The sequence below is a fragment of the Panicum hallii genome, chromosome 3 (assembly GCF_002211085.1).
Source record: "Panicum hallii strain FIL2 chromosome 3, PHallii_v3.1, whole genome shotgun sequence".
In the NCBI taxonomy this organism is placed as follows: domain Eukaryota; kingdom Viridiplantae; phylum Streptophyta; class Magnoliopsida; order Poales; family Poaceae; genus Panicum; species Panicum hallii.
In genome coordinates this window covers 63,817,564-63,844,122 of record NC_038044.1, presented here as the reverse complement: position 1 = coordinate 63,844,122, position 26,559 = coordinate 63,817,564, and the positions used below count along the sequence as shown (strand labels likewise).

Below are 26,559 nucleotides of genomic sequence, written 5' to 3'. Positions count from 1 at the left end.
TACCAGTTACTGTCATGCGGACTTCAAGATCCAGCAGCACTGTTCGCACATTTACAGACTGTATCTGAACGAGAAGATTGAAGATACATATCGCCACGCTAGCTGGGTTGGATTTTACATTCTGATTAAACTTTACATAAGGTGGTAGGTTGCTAGATGTTGGTGGTCGAGTGTTGAATAGGAGAGATGCTATTTTGCATCTGGAATTTCAGTTCTTTCAGCCGATCTGAAATTATCTTTTAAAGAAACGAAAGATGCAAGTTTTCTTTTTCATCCTTACAGAGTTTAGTTTGTTTTAGGAACAGATACACCTAAATATTAGCAGAGATTCATTCACTGATGCAGCAGCCCCGGATGGTAGCGCTATCAAGGAGTTGGGAAATCCTTCTCATGTACTACTGTGATAGGACACTAAGATATGCCAAACCGGCTACGTTGACCGCTAGTGGCATCGTCGATCCAAAAGGCTCGTCAGCTATTGGGCAGGGCTGCGGATACGAATTAAAATCGCTACACCTGAAACCTGATTACAAATTGAACATTCCTACCTACAACTGTTTAGCAATTTGGAGTACGATAAACATGTAAAAAGAAAAACAATGCTACCGAGGAGGAATTTAGCCGCCATAAATTTGAATGCTACGGACTTGAATAATCTGACCATGATATGATATATAGGATAGGGATGTCTTGTTGTGATGGAATTCCACAGAGTTTGTCTTAATAAACTAGTCATCATACATGACTATTCCAAATGACGTGGTGAAATGAGCTACTGTCTTGCAAATTCTAGCCTCTGACGAGCCACTGGTACCGTTCGATAATACTACATGTGGTATTTCTTTTTTGATGCAACAGCACATGTGGTATTTGAAGATCAAACTGTACTGCTGGAATGTGTTGACTGGACTTGTTCAGCAAAATGAACGGGCAAACAATCCAATAAACAATGAGTGAAGCTTCCGTGCTAGTTTCCTATTTCTAGAGGTTTGTACAGGTAGGTTTTATCAGAAAGTGACTGAAACGATGGCAAGACTTGTGCGTAGGCTCTGTTTCTCTCTATCCAGGTCTGATCTAGCATCATTCTCTGTCTGTCGTTGTGCTAGTCCTGAATGATTCAGCTGCCTGCACATCAAGAAACAGTGCTAGCCCATTTCTGGCTTCTGCTTGGCCACTGATTTTTGGGACTGATCCGTCCGACCGAGCAACAGTGGCAGAATGAAACCACTTCTGCATATCATGTGGTCATGACCAATCTTGGACGGATGCAGCTAGCGTCCTGCAGGATAGATCACCAGCTCAAACACTATGATTGCTTAAAGCACCTGTGAGCGAGGCTGTGATCCGTCCAACGGTGCGCTTCAACAAGTAGCAATAGCATGCATCCAAGTAGCTGCAGGGTGCCGACAGCCGGCGCGGAAGATCACCGGAGCAATAAGAAGAAGAAAAGATGACCAGCATGCAGGAACACCGGCCGGATCCCCCAAGAAGACGACGCCATCAGCACGATCACCAATCTGTAGTGCTTATCGGTAAAACTAATTGAGTATCCAGGCCTCCAAGGAAAAGGCGCCAAGAGCGATCGCATATCCCTCTTGCATATTCCCCGTCTGAATCCTCCTGACGGACATCCCAAACACAACAACATGCATAAACAATGAACCAATCGTCTCTCGGTCGATCGTTCGCGCGTATATATATATATCAATCTATCTGAACGCTCCATTCGACGCTACCTGAATGCATGTATGTAGATGCCGCAGCCCATGGCGAACGATGGCGCTGGTGCTAGCAGCGAAGTCGCCGGCGACTGCGAGGCCGAGCAGCAGCAGCAGCAGCAGCCGGTGGTGCTCATCACCGGGTGCGCCAAGGGCGGCATCGGGTACGAGTACTGCCTGGCCTTCTCCGCGCTGGGCTGCCGCGTGGTGGCCACCGACATCCCCGACCGCGTCCCGGACCTCGCCGACCTCGCGGCGGCGGCGGACACGCTCCCGCTGGACGTGACCTCGGAGTCGAGCGTCGAGAGCGCCGTGCGGCGCGTGCTGGCCGACCACGGGCGCATCGACGTGCTGGTGAACAACGCCGGGGTCGGGTGCACGGGCCCGCTGGCGGAGCTGCGGCTGGAGTCGGTGCGGCGCGCCATGGACGTGAACTTCCTGGGCCAGGTCCGGATGGTCCGCGCGGTGGCGCCGCACATGGCGCGGCGCGGGTCGGGGCGCGTGGTGAACGTGGGCAGCGTGGTGGGGCGCGCGGCGACGCCCTGGGCGGCGCCCTACTGCGCGTCCAAGGCGGCGGTGCACGCGGCGACGGACGCGCTGCGGCTGGAGCTCCGGCCGTTCGGGGTGCACGTGGTGGCGGTGGTCCCGGGCGCCGTGCGGTCCGGGCTGGGGCGCGCGAACACGGCGGGGCTGGCCGCGGCCGGGCGCGGGGAGTGGCGGCTGTACCGGGGTTTCGCGGCGGCGATCGAGGAGCGGGCGCGGGCGTCGCAGGCGGGGCGGGCGACGGAGGCGGGGGCGCTGGCGAGGCACGTGGCGCGGCGGGTGATGAGCGCGCGGCCGCCGAGGGAGATCGTGTACGGGCACATGACGCTGCTGTTCGCGGCGCTGGCGGCGTCGCCCGGGTGGGTGCGCGACGCATTCTTCGCAAGGCGGTTCGGCCTACACAACAAGACGACCATACCACCCGCCTCCTTGGACTAGTGAGGGCCCATGTTCGCTACTCTCCTGTGGAGCCCAGTGTAAGGTTATGATGCCCAAGAAATCAAATTGGGCTCGCATTTTTCAGTTGTAGATGAGGGCCCAACAATGGCATATGTTATCATTACAACCAATTGGCTAGGTTATTTATTATGGCATATGTATGCTGGTAGTTTTCAAATTTTGTTAATGCTTAGAATTTAAATGGGTGAAAATGCGTTTGTATATGTTCCAATTTGCTTATTGTTTTTTGAAAGATTTGCTTATCGGAGAGTAAAAATGAGTATGCATATTTATTCTGTGTTTTTTTTTGTCAGAAAAAGAACTCTGAGTCTGCTGCGTTTGTCTCCTTTCCAAAAATAGAGCCTTATCCATTATTATTTAGTGGCAGGACTTCCTAAAAAAAATTAGTGGTTTGCGGTGCTGACAGGTAGACACTTTTTAATTTCTTTATGGAATGACCAACTATCTTGATGAATGGATAAACATGTATGGGAGGAACAAGCAGCTGTTGGAGAGAGGTTCTTATTTGGGAGCAATTTACAGGTAGCCTTATGCATTCGGTCGCCAAATAGACCCTGAATATGCTTCCATGGGGTGGATGGATCATCATGTCCTGCTAATTGACGATTTGTGGCCGGCCGGTGCCGATGGCGACGTGTAACGACTCCATCAGTATGCACGCATGTACGGCCATAGAGGCTGCACGGGACACGCAGGTTAATTAATTAGCAACATCTAATCCGTGCTTTGCTTTCTAATAAGTACGTACAATGCATGACGCAAGCACGAGCACATTATTTTGACAACATCGAGCCGTGGCTACTGCACGTAAATCGTACCATTATATTGTGCGCCTCGTGTCCTCCCCTATTTCAAATTGTAGTTGTTTTGATAAATTTAAATTCATAGCTTTTTTTTATGTATGCAGATAGTACGCCATTGTACATCTTTAGAGAATAGAGATTCTGACGAACGGATAAGGATCTTTAGGGTGTGTTTGGTTCAACTGTGGATTTCTGAAAATCTGATTTCTGAAATCAGCTATGGAAAAGCTACTGTGAGCTGACAGCTGTGGAAAAACTGAAAACTGTTTGGCTAAAAACACACTTATGCTCCTAAGACCCTGTTTATATGCAAATTGATCAGATGGATAATTAGATGAAGGTTTTGGGAAAAAATCATTTTTTTTGATGTTCTATACAAATATAGCTGATAGAAATAGAAAGGGATCTCATATAATAAATAAAAAATATATTTGAACTAGAATTTAAATAAATTTGAACATATATTAAATAATTAAATTCTAAATATTACAACCATGTGTTCTAAAATCCAGCTCTATACATCCTTTTCCATTCTTTTCTTTTTTTCTTTAACATTTTCACCTACAGGGCCCACTCGTCAGACAAAGGGCTTTATCTTCTTCCTCTGATCCGTGCTCGCACGCCTATCCAGGCTGAGCGCCGTCGTCGAGCACCACGTCGCCGGTCGGGTCGGCGTCGTCGTCCAAGGCGTCGAAGATCGCGCGGTCCTTCGGCTCGCCGAGCTACTTCGCGCCATCTAGCAGAGGAGGAGCGACGACCTCTACCTCGACGTGGTGGCAGCCAAGAGGACGGGGTGGGGAGGAAAAGCCATCGGAGATTTGGGGTGGGGAATGAGGACGGGGCGGAGGCACCGGCGGCAGTGGGTGGAGGCGGCCGGCGGGCGTGCAGGGGCCGGCCAGCGGCAACCCAAGCCGAGCCTGAGCCGCTGGATCTGGAGGATAGGTGCCGACCACGGTGCTCGTGGCGTCGGCCGAGGGAGAGGCGGCGCTGCACGCGGCGGGCGCTGTGACGGGGCGGGAGAGGCGGCGCGGCGATTGGGCGTCGAGCGGCTGGCTGGCGGGGCGTCGAGCGGCCGGAGGCGCGAGCTCTGTCTTCGGTGGCCAGGCTTTTGTTGATGGGTGGGGGAAAAAAGAAAAAAGCCGAACCGGTATGTTGTAACCGATGGCAGGTGTGTAAATACCCACTGGAATCGGTGAAAATCTGGGGTACGAGCCGCTGCGGCAATTGAACTGGCGGAATCGACTGCGTCCACGGAATCGCTGCGCCCACCGGAACCCTTTGGTTGTGTTCTCGGATTCTTTGACGCGAATCGGTCCAAGGCATGGGGTGCACGTACAGAAAAAAAAAGGAGCGAATGGATCGCAGTTCGCAGATGGTCGCTGTCTGGTTTGGCATTGGCCGGTGCTGCATTTGCATATCATGCTCCTCTGCATCTCAAAATTCATTCATGACTTCGCTGCCGGTAATTCGTGGTTGTGTGTGGCGCACTCCTATTAGCTAGGCACGTCGTACACCGACTAGTACGCAAGGCAAGACAGAAAATGACTGCCATCATGCGTAAGCTGGAAGCAGCAGCCTCCAACTCCAACTAGTACTGTTTTCACACCTTGCCTTTGGACATTTTAGCACCGGTAAAGCTAAAGCCCGGTGAAACAAAACAACTTCCATATCATATCATGTTAGCACGGGCTTATAAAATAATTTCTATATTATTTTTAGCACGGATTTATAAAACAGCTTTACGCTAAATTCTGATGGCTAGCGTAATACGCAGATCCAGCAGAATTCGGCTGCCTGACGAAGGAAGGCGCTGGACGCCTGCTTACGTGCCCCGGGAACCGACCACGTGCCGTCTTCGGCGACAAGCCTCGTCATTTGCGTAAGCAGCACAACTGACGATTACCTGTAAGCGTTTAATTAATATCTATATATAATCCTTTTTCTTTTTTTCTTTTCCTACTCGTCTCGGGAGTAAATAAAAGAAACAAAGACAAAATAATAATAATAATCAAGAGGAGTTCAAACCCAAACTGATTAAACGCCGCCGCGCTGCAGCGGGAGGAAGAGGCAAGGGAAGGGAGCCGAGCCGCCACAACCACAACAACGGAGGAGACGCGGACGCCGCCGCCGCCGCCGCCAGGTTGGTTTCGAATCCTCCCCTCCAACTCCAAGCACTCCCTCCCTCCCTCCTCGATTCTCCTCTCCCTCCAATCCCACAAGCCGCCGGCGTCCATCCATCGCCTCGCCATTGCCGCGCTCTCCCTCCCTCCCTCCTTCCTCAAGGTACGAGGGCTTTCTTTCTAAAGATTGAGCCTTTGTTTTAATCTCCGCCCCCGTTCTCTCCCTGATTTCCCTGGATGCTTAATGCTCTAACCGACTTTCAGCGGCCCCGGAATCGCCGCGGCGGTTGCTGCAACGGACGGGACGGCCTTCGCCCCGGAGCGGTAACTGACTCGATTTTCTTCTTCTCGTTTAGTATTATACTGTTTATTTACTACTCCTACTACTAGTCCGGGGCATTCGATTGCCTCGCCGAATCCATCCTAGTAGCCCCTTCCCCCCCGCGATTCATGCTGCTGCTTCCTCCCTTTGTTCGCGCAGTTGCTCGCCGCCGGTCGCCCCGACCCTTGCAACCCTTTCACCCCCTCTTCTTCTGTTCTGGTTCAGTTCGTCGGCGGTAGGCGGCGCTTGTTGTATTTCATCGATTATTATCACGAGCAGTCTGATTTTTTTTTCTTCCAAAAAAGATGTGCTGCAAGCAATGATTCTGCTCTCCGCATCGCGTCCTTGCCCGCCCGCTGTCGCTCAAGCTCGCACGCAAGATTGTTCCGATTCTCGATCCAATCCAATCGAATCTACCACTTGATGACTAAAGTAATCGTCCTGCCCTCCATACATCCGGTTAACGACGTTGACGTTTCTCTCACATCGTATCACCCATCCTTCACGCTACCACGAATCAACATACAACACCAGAAAGCTCTGATTTTGGCCACGTTACCTTGGACTTCACACACGGGCCAAACTGTAGTTTTTCTTCAAATCTTTGCTTTTCAACTTCTACTATAGTTTTCCCACAGCAAGATATTGGCAGTTGGGACAGCTAGTGTTCGGCAGAGTATTATATACTATTCTAAAGTGCTCTTTTGGACGGTGATGTGTTGTTACATTTGTAAATTCAATAAACGCGTCTTTGATATCAATCTCTTCCTGCAGGAACTGAGTGAGGCTACCAGGGAAGATGCTTCTCTTCAGATGACATAAACCGTGCCAGCGCGCGACACGCTTGACACCGAGAGATGAAAATTAGCGCGCTTCTGACCTCTGCGGGCATTAACATCGGCCTCTGTGTGCTCTTCCTGTCGCTCTACTCTGTTCTCAGGAAGCAGCCGGCCAATGTCAGGGTATACTTTGGCCGCAGGATCGTCGAGGAGAATGAACGGCTCCGGGGGGCTTTTATCTTGGAGAGATTTGTCCCATCGACCGGATGGATAGTGAAAGCCCTGCAGTGTACAGAGGAAGAGATCTTGGCCGCTGCTGGGTTGGATGCTGTTGTTTTCAATAGAATTCTTGTATTCAGGTACGGCATGCAAAACTTCCGTTTCACCTCCTTGTTTCCTTTGTCGTCAAACTTGCGTGCTTGTGGATGTGTTTAACCTCAGCAACTAAATTGGCAGACTGATGAATTTTTTTTATGCATTCTACAGCATACGCATCTTCTCCCTCGCTGCCCTTCTGTGTGTCTTCGGAATTCTCCCTCTAAACTATTTTGGAAAAGATATAAAGCATGTTCGAATCCCTTCGGAATCACTGGATATATTTACAATTGGGAACGTGGAGGTGGGATCAAGATGGTAAGCCGAGCAAATTCTTTTCAATTTTATTATCAACTGGTGTCACCAGTTGCCGAAATGTTGTGTTTTTGTCTGTATGCTGTATTAATAACTGGCATTTTAAAAATGTTTTGTGCCTTTGGCAATATTCTGCGTTGATTAATCTGCCATGCTTCACTTCTTTAGAATTTGAGGAATGAGCATTGTACAACAGAACATAATATGAGGAATACAACAGAACAAAATGCATGACTCGACTGATGTTCACTTTATATTCCGGTTTCCTTGCAGGCTCTGGGTCCATTGTGTAGCCCTGTACATAGTTTCTGGAGTAGCCTGCATTCTTCTGTACATTGTAAGTTTGTTTGACATTTGAGTGGCTGTGATGCTCTATCTCCCTGTAGCTGGAACGCTTTTTTGATGATTCATTTTTTTTCCTAATTCAGGAGTACAAGCACATTGCCAGGTTGAGGCTCCTTCACCTTACAAGTGCAACACCAAATCCACGCCACTTTACAGTCCTTGTTCGTGGAATACCAAAGACAGCTAAAGAATCATGCAGTGATGCTGTTGACGATTTCTTCACAAAGTATCACTCATCTAGTTATCTCTTCCATCAAGTTGTTTACAAAGTTGGGAAAGTTCAGAAGATAATGGTACTTAATACTCAAATACATTTCTCTTTTCCTAATGAAGAGCATTTACTATTCTGAGTGAAGTATCACACTGCTGCTTCTGTTGATTAGATTTTCTGGCATATGGATAATCATTATGGCAGATAGTGTAAAATTCTATTTATGGTATTGCCATATTCCTTTTCATCTCTTATCTGTACTCTTCTATATTTTGAAATGAATCTGTAAAAAAAATGTCCAAATCCTTTACTTGTTTTTTCCCTTTGTGAATACTTGTGTTTCACTTTGTGCTTTTGGTGTCTAACTTTAGTCTTTAACTCTTGACAGACAGGCGCAAAGAAGGCATATACGAAGTTCAAACATTTCACAGATGAAACTGTTGATCAGGGATGCAGGGCAATTACCTACCGCTGTTGTTTCTGTGGAACCTCTTCAAATTCTTTCAAGTTGTTGAACACTGAATGCGAGCAGAACAGGGGGAAAACTGGCAATGAATCCAGCTTGAAATTAGATGATGAGGTTAAGCTTGCATGAATTTGCTCTTTTGCTTAATCTATCAGTAATTTGGAATAAACTGGTAATTACTATTTTCAATTGTATGCAGGAATGCACAGCTGCTTTTGTATTTTTCAAAACTCGTTATGCCGCACTTGTCGCCTCAGAATTACTTCAAACATCTAACCCTATGAAATGGGTTGCTAATCTAGCTCCAGAACCAGAAGATGTGTATTGGTCCAATCTTTGGCTACCCTATAAGCAGCTTTGGATTCGTCGTATAGCTACACTCATAGGTTCTATTGTTTTTATGTTCTTATTTCTGATACCGGTGACATTTATACAAGGCCTATCTCAGCTAGAGCAGCTGCAGCAGAGGCTCCCTTTCCTAAGAGGAATATTGAAGAAGTGAGTATTGATAGTATAAAGGTCATGTAGATAGAGTTTGGCGTATAATGTGATCTCATGCCGCTAGATGCTACACCACACTACATGTTTTGACTGTTACCTATGTGCAGGAAATACTACATGACTCAGCTAGTGACCGGATACCTTCCCAGTGTCGTACTGCAAATTTTTCTGTACACCGTTGCACCAATTATGATGCTATTTTCTACATTGGAGGGTCCTACATCTCACAGCGAAAGGAAGAGGAGTGCTTGCTGTAAAGTGCTCTACTTCACAGTTTGGAACATATTCTTTGTTAATGTATTATCTGGTACTGTCCTAAGTCAACTGAATGTGTTATCAAGCCCAAAGGATATTCCTATCCAGCTTGCTAGAGCTGTACCTGGACAGGTAAATCATTTTTCTTTGCTTGTGATTTAAAAAGAACAAGATTTTGATTAAGATAAATAAATTTCTTGCATGTGGAAAGATACTGTATTTACTTTTCATCTAACATTTGTTTTGCTTTCTGTACACATAATTTTATTTTCAGGCTACCTTCTTCATCACCTATGTTCTGACCTCAGGATGGGCTAGTTTGTCATCTGAACTTATGCAGCTCTTTGGTCTTATATGGAACTTTATAAGGAAATATGTTCTGAGAATGAGAGAAGACACAGAATTCGTGCCCTCGTTTCCCTACCACACAGAAGTACCAAAAGTTCTGTTGTTTGGACTGTTGGGATTCACATGCTCTGTGCTGGCTCCTCTGATCTTACCTTTTCTGCTGGTGTACTTTTTCCTTGGTTATGTTGTATACCGCAATCAGGTTAGAAGCTTGAAAAATGTATTTTTCTTATTTACCTCAAAGTTGTTCATATCATTCTAATGCACTATTTGTGTTCTTTTCAGTTGCTTAATGTGTATAGAACAAGGTACGACACAGGCGGTTTGTATTGGCCAATTGCACACAATACAGTCATATTCTCTCTTGTGCTCACCCAGGTCATTTGCCTTGGTGTATTTGGCCTTAAAGAATCGCCGATAGCTGCAGGCTTCACCATACCTCTTATCATCCTTACTCTTTTATTTAACCAGTACTGCAGAAACCGGCTTCTTCCATTATTCAGGACTTTTCCTGCACAGGTAATATTAATGTTCCTTAATAGCATGTGGAGATGTATTTGGGTTGCCTAGAGCATAGGAAATAATTGAGGGCTAGACTTTGTCGTTACGGTGAATTGCTCTCTTGTGATATTGACTGCTGTATTGTGATTGTGCAGGATCTAATTGACATGGACAGGGAGGATGAACGGTCAGGAAGAATAGATGAAATTCACCACCGACTACATTCTGCTTACTGCCAGTTCCCTGACACTGAAGATGTACCCCTGGAGAAAATTAAAATTATTGGTGGGGATGAGGAGCAAGGTTCTAGCTCGGGCGAGTCCACTGGCAAAGAAACCCGTGAGGATCCCAAACGGGACCTATCCCACCCAACACTAAAAGGACTCCCGGTTAGCCGTCTCCGGCATGCTGTGAAGTCGATTACTTTCCTCATCAGATTGCAGAAAAGAGGTTTGTCAGAATAGAAAATCGGATAATTAGTTAGCCGGCCTGTCCGTTCATGTAATTGTACATAGTACAGAGACATACATAGTACAGCGTTCCCTAAGAAAAAAGGGTTAACATAGAAATATATGAGAGCATCGTTATGGGTGCTGAGCAATTTTGGTGTCTTTAGTTGCTTCATGTTGTGGTGCTGCATGTTAGTTGTTAGCTGGCAGATTCAGCTATTCAAACCTGAGCCTTGCACTTTGATGTAATGCCCAATGGTTTTATTGTACGAATTCGTGTTGCCCAAAATGATCTAGAAACTTCCTCCTCTTCATTGGCTTCTTTGATCGAGCCTGTGCGAACTTTAGCAACACTGTTAGCAGTCCAAGTTTCCATGCACCTACTGTTTTGAAGTTGAAGACATACTAATTGGTCTTTTGAGCTGTCTTAGTTGTAAACATGCTAGATTGTAACATGTTACCGAATCCATGGTTGTCAACAAGCATGTGCCATCATTTTGTACTTTGTGGAGGTTGTTAGCATTTAGCATTGAGCTGGTATCTGCAGCTGTTGGGAATCATATTCCTGTACCAAACTTTAGAGCCACATCAGCCTAGTCATCAAGATCTATCAGGGGATCATCTTTTGTATTGTCCTTCAAAGAGATGTAGGGCTCACCGATTTCAGTGAATATTTGCTGTCTCTGTTGGTGTTCGTGTCTTCTTTTATGACAGTAACTTGTAATCTTTTTCGCTGTTCCTTCCTTGAAAGGAAATAATCTTCCTGCTGCTGCCATTGCGTAGGACAAGGGTCTGCCATTCTGGGGAACCTACCAGCAGCAACTTGTCTGCTGTCTCCCTCAAATCAATCATGCTTTTGATTTGAGAGAGTGGATCTGCAGCTCTTAATATACTGGTGACCACCTAACTAGCTGTTTACGAGTTTAATGGCAGTATGCACGTATAATTGGTGCAGAGGCCTGAAGTTTTAGACCGACTTCGTCTAAAAAATGTAATTTAAAGTGGATTCACACTGTGGACTGTGGTTGGTGTTTTTGTTCCCCAATTTATAAGTCAATTGACGCGTATTTTTTGTCTGGTGTCTATGGCCTTCTCTTCCAGGCAATGTTTGGACCTAGATTGGTCAGGCAGCAGCCTGTTTGAATCCGGTTTTGCGTTTCCTCAGGCCGCTGCCACTGTATTTGAAGCACTTGATGACTGAGGTGCTGTGTTTAAGTTTGACTAAAGTGCATCTAGCTCCATGGTAGTTTTTAACCACATATAAGAAGATAAAGGAGACACGTAGCATGCTGTTGTGACCATGAAAAATCTACACCGGCCAGCTCATCGTGATGAGGAGTGGAGAAGCTGCTGAAGTCAGTGATGACTCTTGCATTTCTTATTTTCTGGATTTCCTGGGCGAGTTTTGGTTCCACGCACCAGGTCCTCCATGGTACAGACGTCATCAGTTCATCAAGTTTCAATGGTCTACCGTACCAGGTCATCGCCACAAGTTAGTAGAGCATAGTTTCTTAGGCGAGTCCTTGCTTGGTTCTTCACTATAGTTGTTTACCATATTTTTTTTCAGTTCTTGCGTGCCCTATTGTGTTAAGAAATGTAGTGAAATAACTTGAATTCTTCGGCATTAAACTACGAAATAATGCAGTATCCTTGCCTGTTAATTCGACAACAAATCACACTACCTGCGAAAAAGTCTGTAGCCTAGTGATTACAAGAGTCTCAATAGCACCTCACCTCAGGTTCTTGGATCTATGAGTGAATATTTTAGGATTTAACGGCGTTGTGCTTTCAATGGTAGGCGAAGTTTCCATCGACAGCAATGCGGAATTTGCCGGTTCAATCTTCAAAGATGCTCGTAGGGCGGTTTGTGTACGTACGTTGATACGGATAAGTGTGCGTGTATCGTGAGTATCTGAGTTATACTGTATAATGAAAAAAAACAAATCGCAGTACCACGTGCAGGTGACAAAGTCTTTTGAGATAACCCAGTAGCTAGTTGGATAAACAACAGGACGAACACAGCAACAAAACCTCTAATGCAAATACACTTATTCGCTTATATCCATCACCAGTACAAGTACGGCATGCCTAGATGCTGCTATATCACGGTATCACTGTCAGCATGATGATACCAATCGGTCTCAATCTCCGTGCTGCTCAGAGACAGATCAGAGTGCTCGCCACCGGTCGTGCCCATGGACCGGAAGATCACGTCGAGCTCTGTCGCCGCCGGTTCACTGGAGAAGCTTGAATCTGCTGGCTGGCTCACGACGGCGGGTTTCAGCATGCTGGCGATCATGTCGTCACCAACGCGCATCTGATCAACGGCACCGCCGCCGCTGCCGCAACCGGTGAGCGGCAGGCCAGTCCAAGGCGCCAGAGGAGTCTCCTCTGCAGGTGCCGCGCTGACATTGACATTCCGACCGACGTCGTGCGGCTGCCGGCCAGCGAACAAGAGCATCTTCTTCTTGAGTCGCGTGTTCCAGTAGTTCTTGACGGCGTTGTCGGTCCTGCCCGGCGGCAGGTGCGCGGCGATGAGGGACCACCTGCTGCCGACGGCGGCGTGGAGCGCGCAGATGACGTGGTCCTCCTCCGGTGAGAAGGCGCCGTGGCGGACGCCCGGGCGGAGGTAGTTGAGCCAGCGCAGGCGGCAGCTCTTGCCACAGCGCCGCAGCCCGGCCTTCCGCGGCAGCGCCATCCAGCCGCCGGCGGCGCCGCCGTGCTGCTCGATGTAGGACCGGAGCCGCGCGTCCTCCTCCTCCGACCATGGCCCGCGCTTCACCGCCGCCTTGTCGCAGCACGGCGATCGCCCCATGGCCTGGGTACAGCACTTTCGCGCGTTGCACACAGATTTGAGTGCGTACAGTGCTGGTTGATGAGATCTGGTAGTTGTTGTTCCTTGTGGATGCATGGAGGGCTCATATATAGCTTGTTCCAACATCATATTGGAGGCTCCATACTATACGTTTCCTTTCATTCCATCGATTCGGTACGTAGGTGCCTCCAACGTAACATGCCTTCAATTACAGAATGAAATGGAGTGATCACCATGCATTTCAACCTCTCATGCATGCATCATTTGAACGGCGACTTTCGCGGCATGCATGCTTGTAGATGGACTTGAACTAATCGGGTTTTGCAATGGAGTAATTCAATGGCTCGAGCCTAAAAATAGTATATTTAAAGAGCAGGTACTCCCTCCGTCTCAAATTATGCAAAGTTTGTGATGCAATTGAAACTTGTCCAATGAGAAAAAAGAGAGAGAAATCAACCTAGGGTCTGAGATGAACAGTTGCAACCCTGTTGACATACAGATTTCTTTTTTTTTTATTGCATCTTGTACAAGTTTCTGTTGCATCTTAATTTTAGCATGGTGGTAGAATGTGACATGAACTATCCATTCATATTTTTTTTAGAATTTCTTAAGTAATGTAGATGCACAAATTTAAAATGGTAACATCCTAAGTGGCTTGGAACACCGGAGACGACGTCCACGATTCGCAGCTCTTTATCTAATCAACTATGGCCACGTGTCCGAAGTCAAACATTGGTATCTACGCACGTATGTATGGGCCGCATATTTCTTAAGGTGGGCCGTGAACACGTACGTTTCGGCCTAGCTGGCTGCTCATTCATCATTCATACGCCGGGCGGCCGGCCCACATGCATGTGTTTCTCCTTTCTTTTCTTTTTTATAGCAAGCAGGAGACGACGCACCACCCGTTTTGTTTGTTCCTCCGCCTCGGCTGACGCTTCGCCGTCGTGTCCAAAAATGGATCTCACCACCACCGTGTCTGTCCATTTGCATGCTCTTGCTCTCCAAGAATAGCATCGCCCGCTCGCTACAAGACCACATCGCCGGATGCAGCAAGGCGCATCATATCGACCGACGACGACGAGTCGACGAGACATTAATTGATCATCATGCGCCTCCACGCCACGATGACTATCGCCGTGCTGTGCCTGCTCCTCTTCTCCGGCCGCCTCGTCGCGGCGAGCAAGTCCTTCAGCGGCGGCGGCTACGGGGGAGAGACCGGCGGCGGAGAGAGCGCGGCGGCGGCGGAACCGCCACCGGAGACGGCTTACCAGAACGCCGAGCCGGCGACGCCGTCGTCCGAGTCGTCATCATCGTCTACCCCGTCGTCCGAGTCGTCGTCTACCCCGTCGTCCGGCGGCGGAGGATACGGGCTTGACCCCGCCGGCGAGCCGGAGAACGGGATGAACCAGAAGGCCATCGACGACATCCTCAAGGAGCACAACCTGTTCCGTGCCAAGGAGCACGTGCCGCCGCTGGCGTGGAACGAGACGCTGGCCAAGTTCTCGCAGCAGTACGCGGAGACGCTCAAGGGCCCCTGCAAGCCCGTGCACTCGACGTCGCCCTACGGCGAGAACCTCATGTTCGGCACCGGCGGCATCACCTGGAAGACCACCGTCGACGAGTGGGACGGCGAGAAGAAGAACTACCACTACGGGTCCAACACCTGCGACCCCGGCAAGATGTGCGGCCACTACACCGCCGTCGTCTGGAAGAGCACCACCACCGTCGGATGCGGACGCGTCAAGTGCAACAACGGAGACACCATGATCATGTGCAGCTACTGGCCTCCGGGCAACTACGACGGCGTCAAGCCATTCTGATCCATGCATCATGATCTCTCTGAATATTATCAATTTAAACGACCAGCAATCTGATATTCTGATTGGTCGACGTACGATGTAAAACCTTCTGAATTATTTCATTATATTGATTGTTTTTTTATCAGTCTCTTGCCTGTTCATCAGTATATTCGAACGGCTTTTGATTTTGAGTGGCTTTTATTGTTTTCACTGCCTGCCTTCCCTAGCTAGATGTTTGATGAACGTTTTTGTTACCGTAGATCGATTAAATTAACCTGCAGCAGGTGATAGCCAGCGCCAGAGCCAGGCACTTCACTGCAGGACAAAATCTGTGCCTCGTGGTGAGACCGATGGGCAGCTAGGAGGAGCAGCCGCAGGTGCAGTGAAGAGGTGGCGAGGCGATCCAAGTCGAAGGGTAAAAGATGAGCAGCTTCCTACTTTTACATGCAGCAGCAGCAGCTCTGTCCTCTGGTTGCGTTTCATTGCATTGCACGAGAGGATCCGTTCAATCAATCGCTTCACTTTATTTGCACATGTCAGATCAGTCGTAGACAGCAGCAGGCGTAGATTACAGACGATAGCCCCGACCCGCGCATATATTGCATCGCCATTGTTGCATCTCTCTCTCTCTCTCTCTCTCTCTCTCTCGCTTCCTGTTCGAGCTGGCTGGCCCTGTCCTTGTTCTTCTTCTTCCCCTCGCCAGCCGGCCGGCTAGTCATCATTTGCTTGATTTGCCTTTTTGATCGATCCGAATCCGATCGGCGCCGATCTTAATTCCATCGAGCGAGTGATGGGCCGCCGCCGTCTCTTCCTCCTCCTCTCGCTGGCGCTCATCATCAGCGCCGCGCATGACACTACAGGCCACGCCCAAGCTGCGGCTGCCGTCACCCAGGTAGGAGCGCTCATCTCCACACACACGTAATAAGCTGCGAGATCATGGTCGACGGATTGTGTGGTGGCACGCAGGTGCAGGGAGGCACGGGTGGCGTGGGGAGGAGCAACAGCATGATGAGGAGGACCACGGTGGGGTCGCGGCCGCCGAGCTGCGCGGGGAGGTGCTGGTGGTGCGGGGGCCGCCGCTGCGTGGCTGTGCAGGTGCCCATCACGCCGCAGGACAAGAAGATCCATGTCCATGGTGGGAGGCCAAGAAAAGGAGGAGGAGGGGCGTCGTCGACGTCTCAGCAGCGGCAGCGGCAGGTCTCGTCCGTCTCCTCCTACGACGACCACTCCAACTACAAGCCGCTGAGCTGGAGATGCAAGTGCGGCGGCGCCGGCGTCGGCCTCAACCCCTGATGGCTACTGCTCCGTGGTCATGCATGCATGCATTGATCCGAGCGGCTTCTTCGCCGGCAGAGTTTATTTCTTTGTGCCAATCGATGTGTATTGCGTGCGTGTGCTGGTGCTGATGGTCTTTGGTCAAGCTCTGGGTGGTCTCCTCAGCTCGTATCAGGGACTCAAATTGCTAGTGATCGAGTTCAATGAGACTGCTTATTAGCTAGTGTATGTTTTGCCGGCTTGGTGTTCATGATGTATGCACTTAATTAGCTGATGGTTACGAATCAACGTTCCTTTGGTAGCTCCTTTTGGGCTCAAGCTTTCCTTCATTCTCGACCTTAGCTTGAGTGGACACTAAACATATCCATGGCAACACTCGAAATCAGTAGTAGTAGGTTATAATGGTAGGAAAAAAATGAAGAGTGGGTTTAACTTGGGTGTGTCAGTACGTGTAGTAGGGAGACAAGCTAGATTCTGATTCGGTCGTTTTGCTCGTGTCGTGTCGTCCCACACGCATGCATGCAGATGCAGTGCAGGACAGGACAGCAACGTCGTCCTGTCTAATCCAATGAAGGCACCCATTTAACTCCAGTGCAAACCAGTGCTCTGGGGTGTGGCTGGCTCCCTGCGCTGCAGCAAAATGTGCAGTACTACGAGCCGCGACGACCACAGCTCACGGAGCAGCTGTTGCCTGGATGGCTGGATGGGCTAGGGAATTGCACAATGCATATAGCTGCACGCCTGAACCTGCACACTTCACTGCAGGCACCAGCAGAGAGCGAGGACCCTAGCCGGCACAGCACAGCACACACTGCACTGCAGCTGTTGATCTGGAAAAGGGTAGCAGGGCTGCCTGGAAGTCATAACCGCATATGGGTTGCTCGAATGCAGCTACGCCATGCCTGTAAACGGGAAGGCCGGGCGACGTACAGTGCTCTAGCTAGTAATCCCTTTTCAAGAAAAGAAAAGAAAAAAAGAAAACAGTGCACTGCATTACACAATACTGTAAAGATCAGAGAGAGCTTGTCTGCGTCCAGTGTGCCCTGCTCGATGTGCATGTTGTCATTGCCGGCATATATTGTAACCTTATTGCATGAGCTCAAAATAAACCAATAGTTCAACTACCGGCTCATCCTGATCGACGCTGTGTAAAATATACGTTGCAGATACAGCCATTATTGCATATCTCTACTCTGCTCTGCGAACCTGCTGCTGTTGCACTCTGAATCTGTTGAAATGTGCCCGTCTGCCTGCCAGTGCCATGGCAATGTCTCTCTGAAGAACTGATCCTGATCCGCGCGCTGCATGCACTTGAGATGGACGCGAGCACATCGACAAGCTTGGTGGCTGGTGCTTGACTGCTTTGCTTGGATTGCCACCATGGATTGCCAGCAGCAGGGTCGTTGGCGTATCCAATCAGCAGTCAGTCAGGTCCACCCTTTGCCAAGTGCGCCTTGCTTGTCGTCCTGTCCAATCCTATCAATAGACGCATAGACTAGGCGGCTGCTGCTGCTGCTGGCTGGTCCAGTCAGCTCATCAGTCAGGTCAGATCAGATCAGGTGCCTGCGCTGCATTGCCCTTTCGATGCGGTCCATGCATATACGACGAGCTTGCATGCATATGCGCAGTAAACTCGCCGGTGCTCAGCTCGAGCGTCTTTTTACTTGTCAGCTTCCACATCACAATCGCCTCACCCTATTCGTTTGCAGTATTTCAAATATAATAAAGCCGTCGTGGGCTTTTCCACATGATCTGAATCCAGCCCAGCAGCACCAACACAACACTCAATCCGGCCCATCCAAACACAGCATCTGCTAACGAAACAACAAAAGGGCCAGGCCCGCTTGGACCCACCTGTCATCATCATCCTCGCCTCGGCCTCACTCAAGTCTCAGCGACCCGGCGCGCCGCCTCCGTCCTCCACTCCGCTCTCCACGCCACCGGTGGACTGGAAGCATTGCCACGGGGGGCGCCATGCCGGCGGAGGGGAACAAGAAGAAGGGTGTGCCGCCGCTGGGATGGTGGCTCATGCTCGTCGGCTCCCTCCGCCTCGCCTCCGTCTGGTTCGGCTTCTTCGACATCTGGGCGCTCCGCGTCGCCGTCTTCTCCCAGGCGGAGAGTGAGTGCATCCCTCCCTCTCCCGCTTCACCCCCTCTGCCTCGTTGTGTGCTGGCAACTCAGCCCATCCGTGCGGGGTCTATGGCTCTTGCTTGAGTAGGTAGGTAGATCTGATCGTGCGCTAGTTTTACCCTGAGATCCGCACTTAATTACAACCTGCAAAATTGGGGTTCTCTGTGCATCTTTGGTTGTGGATTTATCGGATGGATTGAGACAAGGTGAAGAAGAGCTTAAGGTTGTTATCGGTTCAAATTATAGCACGTTCGCTGCATTCCGTCTTTTTAGTTTTCACTCACTCTAATAATAGTAAGGAAGTATTTCAAGACTTGCAATTGGCATAGACGCATAGTTGAGACTTGACAGTAGTCTGACGAGGGCACTTAGTGACGCCAGCTCATTCTGGGTTCTGGACAGGTCAGGAGCCACACAACAACAATATCTGAATTTCTGATTTGATCAGGCTTAGATATTTAGTAGTAGTTTCTTTTTACAGGAGTCTTGATATCCTAAGAGGGTCACATGCCATGATTTTCCTAAGCGAAACAAAGAATATCTATCACCCTGTCTATACTTTACAAATGTTTTCTACTTCGTATCTATTTACTGGACTCAGAACGTTGCGATCACTGCAAAAGCCAGCGGCGTGGCGTCCCTTTATTATTTCGATGTAGAGCTCTGCAACCCTTATGCTGACGTGAAGAAGAATAGTCTGGTACCAAGCCTTGTGATTACTGAATAGTAGAAGAACAGTATTTATATGGGTACTTCTTTGTTGCCTGTTTTAAAAGCACTGCAGTATGTGGTGTTATTATACAACCATGGTCAACTGCTCATGTTGCTTGCTTATTATGTAAAGCTCATCTTGCTCAGGCATTTCTTCTAGATTGATTGCATAAGGAAGTCCTGATACCTCAGCTGCACTGTCTTTCCTGTAGGCACTTAAAAGCTTTAGTTCATAACACTGTTTTGCAGCATCTCAAGGACAGCCTTCCTACTAATTACTTCCTGTTCACGTGGCATGCTCAAGGAAATCCTCTATTTCTGGTCTGATTAACGTTGTTCTGTTGCATGCAGTGACTGATGTACACGGCCGTACTTTTGGTGTCTGGACTCTTCTGACCTGCACGTTGTGCTTCCTTTGTGCTCTCAACCTGGAAAATAGGCCTCTATATCTGGCCACCTTCCTGTCATTCATCTACGCTCTTGGTCATTTCCTAACGGAATACTTGATATACCATACCATGGCTGCGGCAAATCTGAGCACAGTTGGCTTCTTTGCAGGTACTAAATTTGCCTTCTGAATGGACCTTTATTTTCATTGTCTTTGATAAATTAGTCCTTCAGAGCCTAAATAATCAGCTTTTACTACCACACTTGTTAGAGTAAGGTTGATTGTCTGGTGTTTTTCTTAAAAAATTCATTCAATTTAGCTTTTGGAGCTATAATGTTTTCCTATGCAGCCTTGTAGGTAAAACTTGGATTTCATCAATATTATATTTTTTGCATTTACAAACAATGCAGCGTTGCATTTATTAGTTCCATCTTGCAAAATGGCCTTGGGAGCTCGTTGTGCTTGTTGCGTGTGTAGCTTAACAGATGGCTAGAATAAGTGACAATCATCAAATCTAAAATCATGAAGCAATACCTTTAGCGATGCTCCATTTCAGTCTTGGTTAGCCACTCTGATGAATATTCCATGTTTGTTTTACATAGGAACGTCAATTGTATGGATGCTTCTTCAGTGGAGTTCTCATGGTAACCCCCGAGGATCCCATGCTGTGAAGCAGTCATGAGGAATGCTTCAGTTGTTAGTTTGATGTGGTCTGGGGGAGGAAGGATGCGTGAAGAGACCTTGCCAGAAAGGATCCGTTGCCATTCGTACTTCATTTTTCATCATGTTATTTCGGTTCATGAAACATTTGTCCCACTGATTAGAGTCTGGAAATTCGAACGTTGTAAACTGCGCGTCTGAATCCTGTAGCCAAGAGCTTGTCTGCGTCCAGTTTGATGACATTCAGGTGCGCCTGGGAAACAGATAGCTGCTCAGATCATCACATGTTGAGAGACGCCAATAAGGGGATATATACGAAAGAGATACTGCAGTATCATGTACTGTTCTTGCATTTGTACGAGCCAAGGCATAAAGATGCGTCTTGTTTTCTGTTGAAGATGGATGATGCGTTCAGTCAGCCCTGGAAATTTCTTCTTGTAGCTGTAGACTGTTGCCTTTCTTCTCCCCTTGATGGGCAATCATTGCTGAAGCTCTTGTTTAGGTGAACTAACTGCACATATATCGCGGATTACTCAGTGGAGCAGCATGCATTGCATGGGATATTCTGTTTTCGGGCATGGAAGCTTCTCGCGCAGAGTACGCTGCTTGCTTGCATCGCCTGGTGACTTTGCTAAACAACCTCTGCCACCACAGCCACTGATCCACGTCCGAGAAGAGCGAAAGATGGCCGCTTCAATGGCCCGATTCCTCGCCGCCGGTTACCTGCACGTCAGGAGCAAGGACTTCCCCTGCCCGGGCCCTGGGGTAACAAACACATACTCCATTAACTGCTTGGGTCTTGTGTCACCAGGCCCGGACGGTCTCTTCGAGAGGAAGAAGGAGCACTCCGACGGCCATCACTAAGCTAGCTAGTAGCCTTAGTAGTACAAGGCAGCAAGCCAGGAACAACCATATCCAAATCCAAACCTGGGCGCAGCGTCTAAAGGGGTGTTTGGTTCGTCACCTCACGCCCTTAGCCTAAGCTTAGCACGTTGCCTAAGCTGTGGCACATCTAAAGTAGCTAAGTTCAGATACGTGTTTGGATGGCTGCCATACCTACAGATAGTCAATGCGTAGGAGTGTGGTGCTCATTTTGACCGTCTAAGCTTAGGTGTTTTTTTTATAGCGAAAAAGTATCTGACTGATTAACTATTACGCCGTGCCTACAGTTAGCTGAGAAACAAACAGATGCGTAACAAGACGTGGCACGTCTAATATTAACGTTGGACTGCGGCACGTTAGGCGTCGAACCAAACACATATTAAATATCCGAAATTAAAATCGTGGCGTGCAATGCTTTCGTAGCTCGGTTAGAGCACCCGTTTAGTAAGCGGGAGGTCTTGAGTTTGACTCTCAACGAAAGCACGTCTCTATTTTTTTTCGCCGGAGCTGCATCATGGCCGACTCCGGCGGCGGCGACTGCTGCTCCCCGCGCCTCCCCGACGACGCTCTCTTCCTCGGGCTCGACTGCTCCACCCAGTAAGCTATCCGTGGCTCCCTTTCCTGCTCTTGCTTTCTTCTCTTTGGTCGCTCGTTGACTTGCCCTTCACCTCCATTGGCCATTGCTGCCTTTGGTTCACTTCACTACTCGGCTGCTGACCTCCAACCAGGTCGCTCAAGGCCACCGTTCTGGACGCCGGCCTCGGCATCGTCGCCACCGACTCCGTCCACTTCGACTCCGACCTGCCGCACTACGGCACCCACGGCGGCGTCCGCCGGGACCCCGCCGAGCGCGGCCGCATCGTGTCGCCGCCGCTCATGTGGGCCGAGGCCCTGGACCTGCTCCTGGCCAGGCTGCGGCCGCGCGCGGACCTCCGCCGCGTCGCCGCCGTCTCCGGCTCCGCGCAGCAGCACGGCAGCGTGTACTGGGCCAGAGGCGCCGGCGCCGCGCTGGCCGCGCTCGACCCGGCCGGGAGCCTCGCGACGCAGCTCGCGGGCGCGTTCGCGGCGCCGGACTCGCCCGTGTGGATGGACAGCAGCTCGGCGGCGCAGTGCCGGGAGGTGGAGGCGGCGATGGGTGGGCCCCTGCAGCTGGCCGCGCTCACGGGGTGCCGCGCGCACGAGCGCTGCACGGGGCCGCAGATACGGAAGATGCATCAGACGAGGCCGAAAGTGTACGACGCCACCGAGAGGGTCTCGCTCGTCAGCTCGTTCATGGCATCGCTGCTCGTCGGCGGGTACGTCTGCATCGATGAGACCGACGGCGCCGGGATGAACATCATGGACATCGCCACGCGCCAGCTGCGCGAGGACGCTCTTCAGGTACTCTTCTTTATTTGCCTCTAGAAATGTTCAGGCTTCAGAGTTTCAGACTTCAGACGTTTTTCTCAAACCGTTTCAGACATCAGATTTGTGCTTGCCATTGTAGATTGCAATTGCATCTTGACTAAGGGCCTGTTTGGAGAGTTAAAATTAGGTGCTAAACTTTAGCATCTTTTAGCACTTGTACCCTATGCTAAAGTTTTTGAGTCGACTAAAGCTCATTCCATTAGCACTTCTTTAGCACTTCTGTTTGGAGAAGCTAGTGCTAAAATTTAGCACTTTTAGACATTAGCACTTGAATCCAAACACCTCCTGAAACAAATGCTACGGCGCATACTAGGATTAAGCTTGATTAAGAAATTTTGACATTACCCCCTCAAAAAGAAATTTTGACATTTCAATTTTGTAGGCTACGGCTCCAAATTTAGAAGAGAGGATTGGGAAACTGGCACCAGCTCATGCTGTGGCTGGAAAAATATCTCCTTATTTTGTTCAGAGGTAAAGTGTGCTTTTCGAAATGCTGTTGTCTGATAAGGTGTTGTGCTCCTTCTTCAGCAAGTAAATGTTTATTGTGTGCGTGTGCGCACATCTGTATTTGCAACATAAAAGGCTGGATAATGTAAATGAACTGCAGTAATGTTATGATCATTGTTTACATATGACACCAACTTGTCAGATTGAGACGTGCTTTTATGCTGTAGCAGATTTCAGTTTGCAAGCAGCTGTCTAGTTATTCAGTGGTCAGGGGACAACCCCAATACCCTTGCAGGTACTTCTGTTCGTCCCAATTTTTGGCATTCAAGTCTCTACATTCTGATGTTGGTTTGTTCAGATAAAAACATGACCCAAATTGGGCATATATTAAGACTGTTTGCAAACTGCAAACTCAAAAAATGCTTTCAGCTTCCATATATGTGATTATGCAGGCTTAACTTTGAGCAATCCAGGTGACCTAGCAATCAGTCTTGGGACAAGCGATACAGTAATCATCTACCACCATATTTTATAAATTTGTTATTGACTTATTTCTCATGAGAGAGATTCTACAAATAAAGGAACTAAATGACAAAGTACATGCTATGACCTGGTTGCAGTTTGCAAACTGAACCCTACTTCTACTAGAGTGGGCCAGTTACAGTTACTAAAATAACCCTGGAAAATGTGTTCCTTAAGCAACGTTGTCCCACTCTATCTGGTTCTCTATTAACCACTGGTGCTGATTGTGGTGCCTCATGGCCCTTTCAGGTTTTTGGGGTCACTGATTCACCAGAACCAACCCTGGAGGGAAACATCTTTCCTAACCCAGTTGATCCCAAGACCTACATGGTTTTGCTTTGCTATAAAAATGGATCTCTGACACGAGAAGGTATGGTTAGCACTTAGCAAATGACTTCTCGCTCTCTTCCCATTTACTAAATGCATACATTTCATACAGACCTTCGCAATCGTTATGCTGAGAGATCTTGGGATATGTTCAATAGGTTGCTTGAAGAAACAGCCCCCTTGAACGGTATACCAATCTACTATTGCTTCATAGTTCATTTGCTAAAATGTGAGTTTCTGTTTATAGAATGAACATTGGAGAGTATGATGGAGAGCTGAGATAATTGCTTGGCTTAGAAACCACAGGATAGCAACATATTTCAACCACTCATTTACATCCTTGCAATAATTGGCAACTCACTGCACTATTCGGGTCATGCTTGGCTCCCGACATGGCTAAGGCGGTTACTACATAAAGCTTGCCTTTCCTATGCTTCATGATAGATGCTTGCATTGACCACACAAAAGTAACTTTCCTGAAGATTCCTGACCTTACGTTTTTCTTCTTCTGCAGGAGGGAAGATGGGATTTTACTACAAGGAACATGAGATTCTCCCACCACTTCCAGGTTAGTTTTGGCCTTACATCTTTCTTCCCCCTTTGGCAATTCAGTCTTCATCTCCTTGCTCATTTAGATGCTCATCTATACACACAGTTGGATTTCACCGGTACGTTGTCAAGAACTTGACTAGCGGATCTTTAGATGAGATGGTAGAAGAAGTTGGCGAGTTTGATCCTCCTTCAGAGGTTTGAAGACCTCAAAACCTGCGAATCAAACTGTTTGGCATGCCAGACTTTCTTCAGGTAGATTAATTAACATCCCTCATTTTAGGTGCGTGCAATAATTGAAGGGCAGTTCCTGTCCATGAGGGGCCATGCTGAGCAATGTGGACTGCCAGTACCTCCAAGGCGGATTATAGCTACTGGTGGTGCGTCCTCAAACCCAACAATTCTCAAGATAATGGCATCTATTTTTGGTTGTCCAGTGTACACTTCCCAAAGATCAGGTATGCACGCACAGGACATATACTGATGTGCACCGCTTACATATTAATACTCTTACTCCTAAAAAACATGATATATTATTTATAATTAATCTAGTTGCTGTGAATGCTTGCACTTTCTTTATTCTAGGGAATACTAAATCATTTCTGAGAAAATGTAATTAATATGCTTGTTAATTCTGATACTTCTTTATATCATTCAATCAATACAGACTCTGCATCTCTGGGTGCTGCTCTGCGAGCAGCCCATGGGTGGCTCTGTAATCAGCAAGATGAGTTTGTGCCATTCTCATCTGTGTACTCTGGAAGAATTGATAGAACATCACTAAGCATGAAGTTGGCTGTTCCTTTTGGGGAATGCGAGGGAGACATTGAGCTTCTGAACAACTATACATTGTTGGTTAGGAAGAGGCTGGAGATTGAGCAGAAGCTCATTGAAAGGTTCAATCAACGAGAGCTAAGTGGTTTCTAGGTAAAATCTCTCTGCTAAAATACTTTTGGTAGCAGTATTGACGAATTGAATGGGCTACTCTTATACGTATCTGCAGCTATACAATACCTGCAGAAGTTAGACTTTGACCATTACCATGTCTCCATAAAAAGATTCATAATTAGCTGAGAATATTTCTTCATTTTCCTGTTTGTTTTTTGTTAATTTTGAATCTGATCTAGCCCTTTTTTATTCCTTTTGACAGTCTTGCACTGTTGCAGCCTTGCAGGTTGAGCACTATCCTTGGCACAGTTCTTAGTGGCGCATGTCGCCTCTTAAGTTATAGGATGTGTCGAGGATCCTACAAATGTATTCAGTCCATTTTCATGAATTAACACCACTTACATGTCATGCAAAAGTCAGATGTGTCGAGGATCCTACATATTCATCACTCAAAAGTCAGAATGCTGAGATGACACTCTGACATGATTGTAACAGGCTTTGTTCATCGATCGAGAAATGCAAATGTCATGCATGTTATGCTGGTGAATGGCATCCTACTCAACATGGTGAGGCTATAACAAGGATGGCCACTGAATTTGCAAAATCTAGTTGTCAGCTACTACTGCTATTACCGCAGCAAGCATGCACTGCTCCCACTTGTAAATTAGTGGATTCCTATTGCCACTAAACCTGGCCTGAATTCCTATGCAGCATGGGCACTTTCTACGGCTGACGAAAGAAAGGCTTCAGCTCTCCTAGATGGCTAGATACCTATGCCACAGTTCGCTTGCAAAATGACAAGATCATATTTCTTTTTTCCTTTGCAAAATTGCTCTTGCTCTGAGTGCTGTTTTTCTTTTCTGAATTGGCATTTTTTTTATATCTCTGTCTTTAGTATTTCTTCTTCCACTACAAATCTTTTTGCTGCCTAGTGCTAAATATATGTGCCATGTAAAGATATCATAACAGCAATCCATGATGGTATGAACTTAAGCTTCAGAGAGTAAGGTCTGAAACTTAAGCGTCGTCATGCTTTATGTTTCTTCAAAGAGCGGAAAAGATCCTTTTGAAAATATTAGAATGGCTCAAATAAACTGAAATGATGGTATATGCACAGTTTAGTAAAAAAAGAAAAGGAAAAATGATCCTTTTTTTCATTGTGACTGAATGTATCAAAGACAGGAATTGCAGTAACATTTTGAAATGGGGATTGAATCCTACCAAAATACTTGAAAACGAAATTGTGAAAGTGACTTCCCTCGCGCCGCGCATCCGTCGGTCGCCGCCGGCCTCTCGCGCTGCCCCT

At 47.9% G+C, this 26,559-nt stretch overlaps 7 protein-coding genes across 17 annotated transcripts; 6 read left to right on the top strand and 1 right to left on the bottom strand.

The window, feature by feature from the left end:
• The first annotated feature begins 972 nt into the window (after positions 1–972).
• LOC112887569 (NADPH-dependent 1-acyldihydroxyacetone phosphate reductase-like) lies at positions 973–2,995 on the top strand. The gene has a single exon (XM_025953764.1). The coding sequence runs from the start codon at positions 1,755–1,757 to the stop codon at positions 2,697–2,699; it is 945 nt and encodes a 314-aa protein (XP_025809549.1). The 5' UTR covers positions 973–1,754; the 3' UTR covers positions 2,700–2,995.
• Positions 2,996–5,556: 2,561 nt separating this feature from the next.
• Positions 5,557–10,616, top strand: LOC112886551 (CSC1-like protein RXW8). Of its 4 annotated transcripts, XM_025952490.1 has the most exons (13): positions 5,557–5,806; positions 5,908–5,967; positions 6,740–7,103; positions 7,231–7,377; positions 7,648–7,711; positions 7,803–8,012; positions 8,319–8,510; positions 8,596–8,894; positions 9,005–9,284; positions 9,427–9,702; positions 9,786–9,808; positions 9,972–10,019; positions 10,157–10,299. In XM_025952490.1, the coding sequence occupies exons 3-13, from the start codon at positions 6,823–6,825 to the stop codon at positions 10,161–10,163; spliced, it is 1,827 nt and encodes a 608-aa protein (XP_025808275.1). In that variant the 5' UTR covers positions 5,557–5,806; positions 5,908–5,967; positions 6,740–6,822; the 3' UTR covers positions 10,164–10,299. The 4 variants fall into 4 exon arrangements, with proteins under 4 accessions (XP_025808275.1, XP_025808272.1, XP_025808274.1 ...); XM_025952487.1 differs by having other exon boundaries at positions 5,562–5,806; positions 9,786–10,019; positions 10,157–10,616; XM_025952488.1 differs by having other exon boundaries at positions 5,603–5,663; positions 9,786–10,019; positions 10,157–10,616.
• Positions 10,617–12,548: 1,932 nt separating this feature from the next.
• LOC112885658 (transcription factor RAX2-like) lies at positions 12,549–13,267 on the bottom strand. Its single transcript, XM_025951224.1, has one exon. The coding sequence runs from the start codon at positions 13,263–13,265 to the stop codon at positions 12,549–12,551; it is 717 nt and encodes a 238-aa protein (XP_025807009.1). The 5' UTR covers positions 13,266–13,267.
• Positions 13,268–14,351: 1,084 nt separating this feature from the next.
• LOC112887832 (pathogenesis-related protein 1-like) lies at positions 14,352–15,088 on the top strand. Its single transcript, XM_025954101.1, has one exon. It carries the CDS (start codon positions 14,375–14,377, stop codon positions 15,086–15,088), a length of 714 nt encoding a protein of 237 aa, XP_025809886.1. The 5' UTR covers positions 14,352–14,374.
• A 769-nt stretch (positions 15,089–15,857) lies between these two features.
• LOC112885656 (EPIDERMAL PATTERNING FACTOR-like protein 2) lies at positions 15,858–16,360 on the top strand. Its single transcript, XM_025951223.1, has 2 exons — positions 15,858–15,959; positions 16,034–16,360. Exons 1-2 carry the CDS (start codon positions 15,858–15,860, stop codon positions 16,358–16,360), a joined length of 429 nt encoding a protein of 142 aa, XP_025807008.1.
• A 1,843-nt stretch (positions 16,361–18,203) lies between these two features.
• Positions 18,204–20,669, top strand: LOC112884004 (ergosterol biosynthetic protein 28). Its single transcript, XM_025949285.1, has 3 exons — positions 18,204–18,461; positions 19,535–19,741; positions 20,174–20,669. Exons 1-3 carry the CDS (start codon positions 18,317–18,319, stop codon positions 20,251–20,253), a joined length of 432 nt encoding a protein of 143 aa, XP_025805070.1. The 5' UTR covers positions 18,204–18,316; the 3' UTR covers positions 20,254–20,669.
• Positions 20,670–21,553: 884 nt separating this feature from the next.
• LOC112883898 (xylulose kinase 2-like) lies at positions 21,554–26,124 on the top strand. 8 transcript variants are annotated; one of them, XR_003226991.1, is made up of 13 exons: positions 21,555–21,710; positions 21,842–22,493; positions 22,903–22,991; positions 23,198–23,262; positions 23,420–23,475; positions 23,739–23,859; positions 23,929–24,003; positions 24,331–24,384; positions 24,472–24,563; positions 24,649–24,823; positions 25,033–25,292; positions 25,749–25,819; positions 25,965–26,124. XR_003226991.1 is itself a non-coding variant. In XM_025949161.1 (12 exons), exons 1-11 carry the CDS (start codon positions 21,628–21,630, stop codon positions 25,290–25,292), a joined length of 1,644 nt encoding a protein of 547 aa, XP_025804946.1. In that variant the 5' UTR covers positions 21,554–21,627; the 3' UTR covers positions 25,532–26,124. The 8 variants fall into 8 exon arrangements, 6 of the variants coding, with proteins under 6 accessions (XP_025804946.1, XP_025804945.1, XP_025804943.1 ...); XR_003226990.1 differs by having other exon boundaries at positions 25,532–25,819; XM_025949161.1 differs by having other exon boundaries at positions 21,554–21,710; positions 24,649–24,745; positions 25,532–26,124.
• Positions 26,125–26,559: the final 435 nt, after the last annotated feature.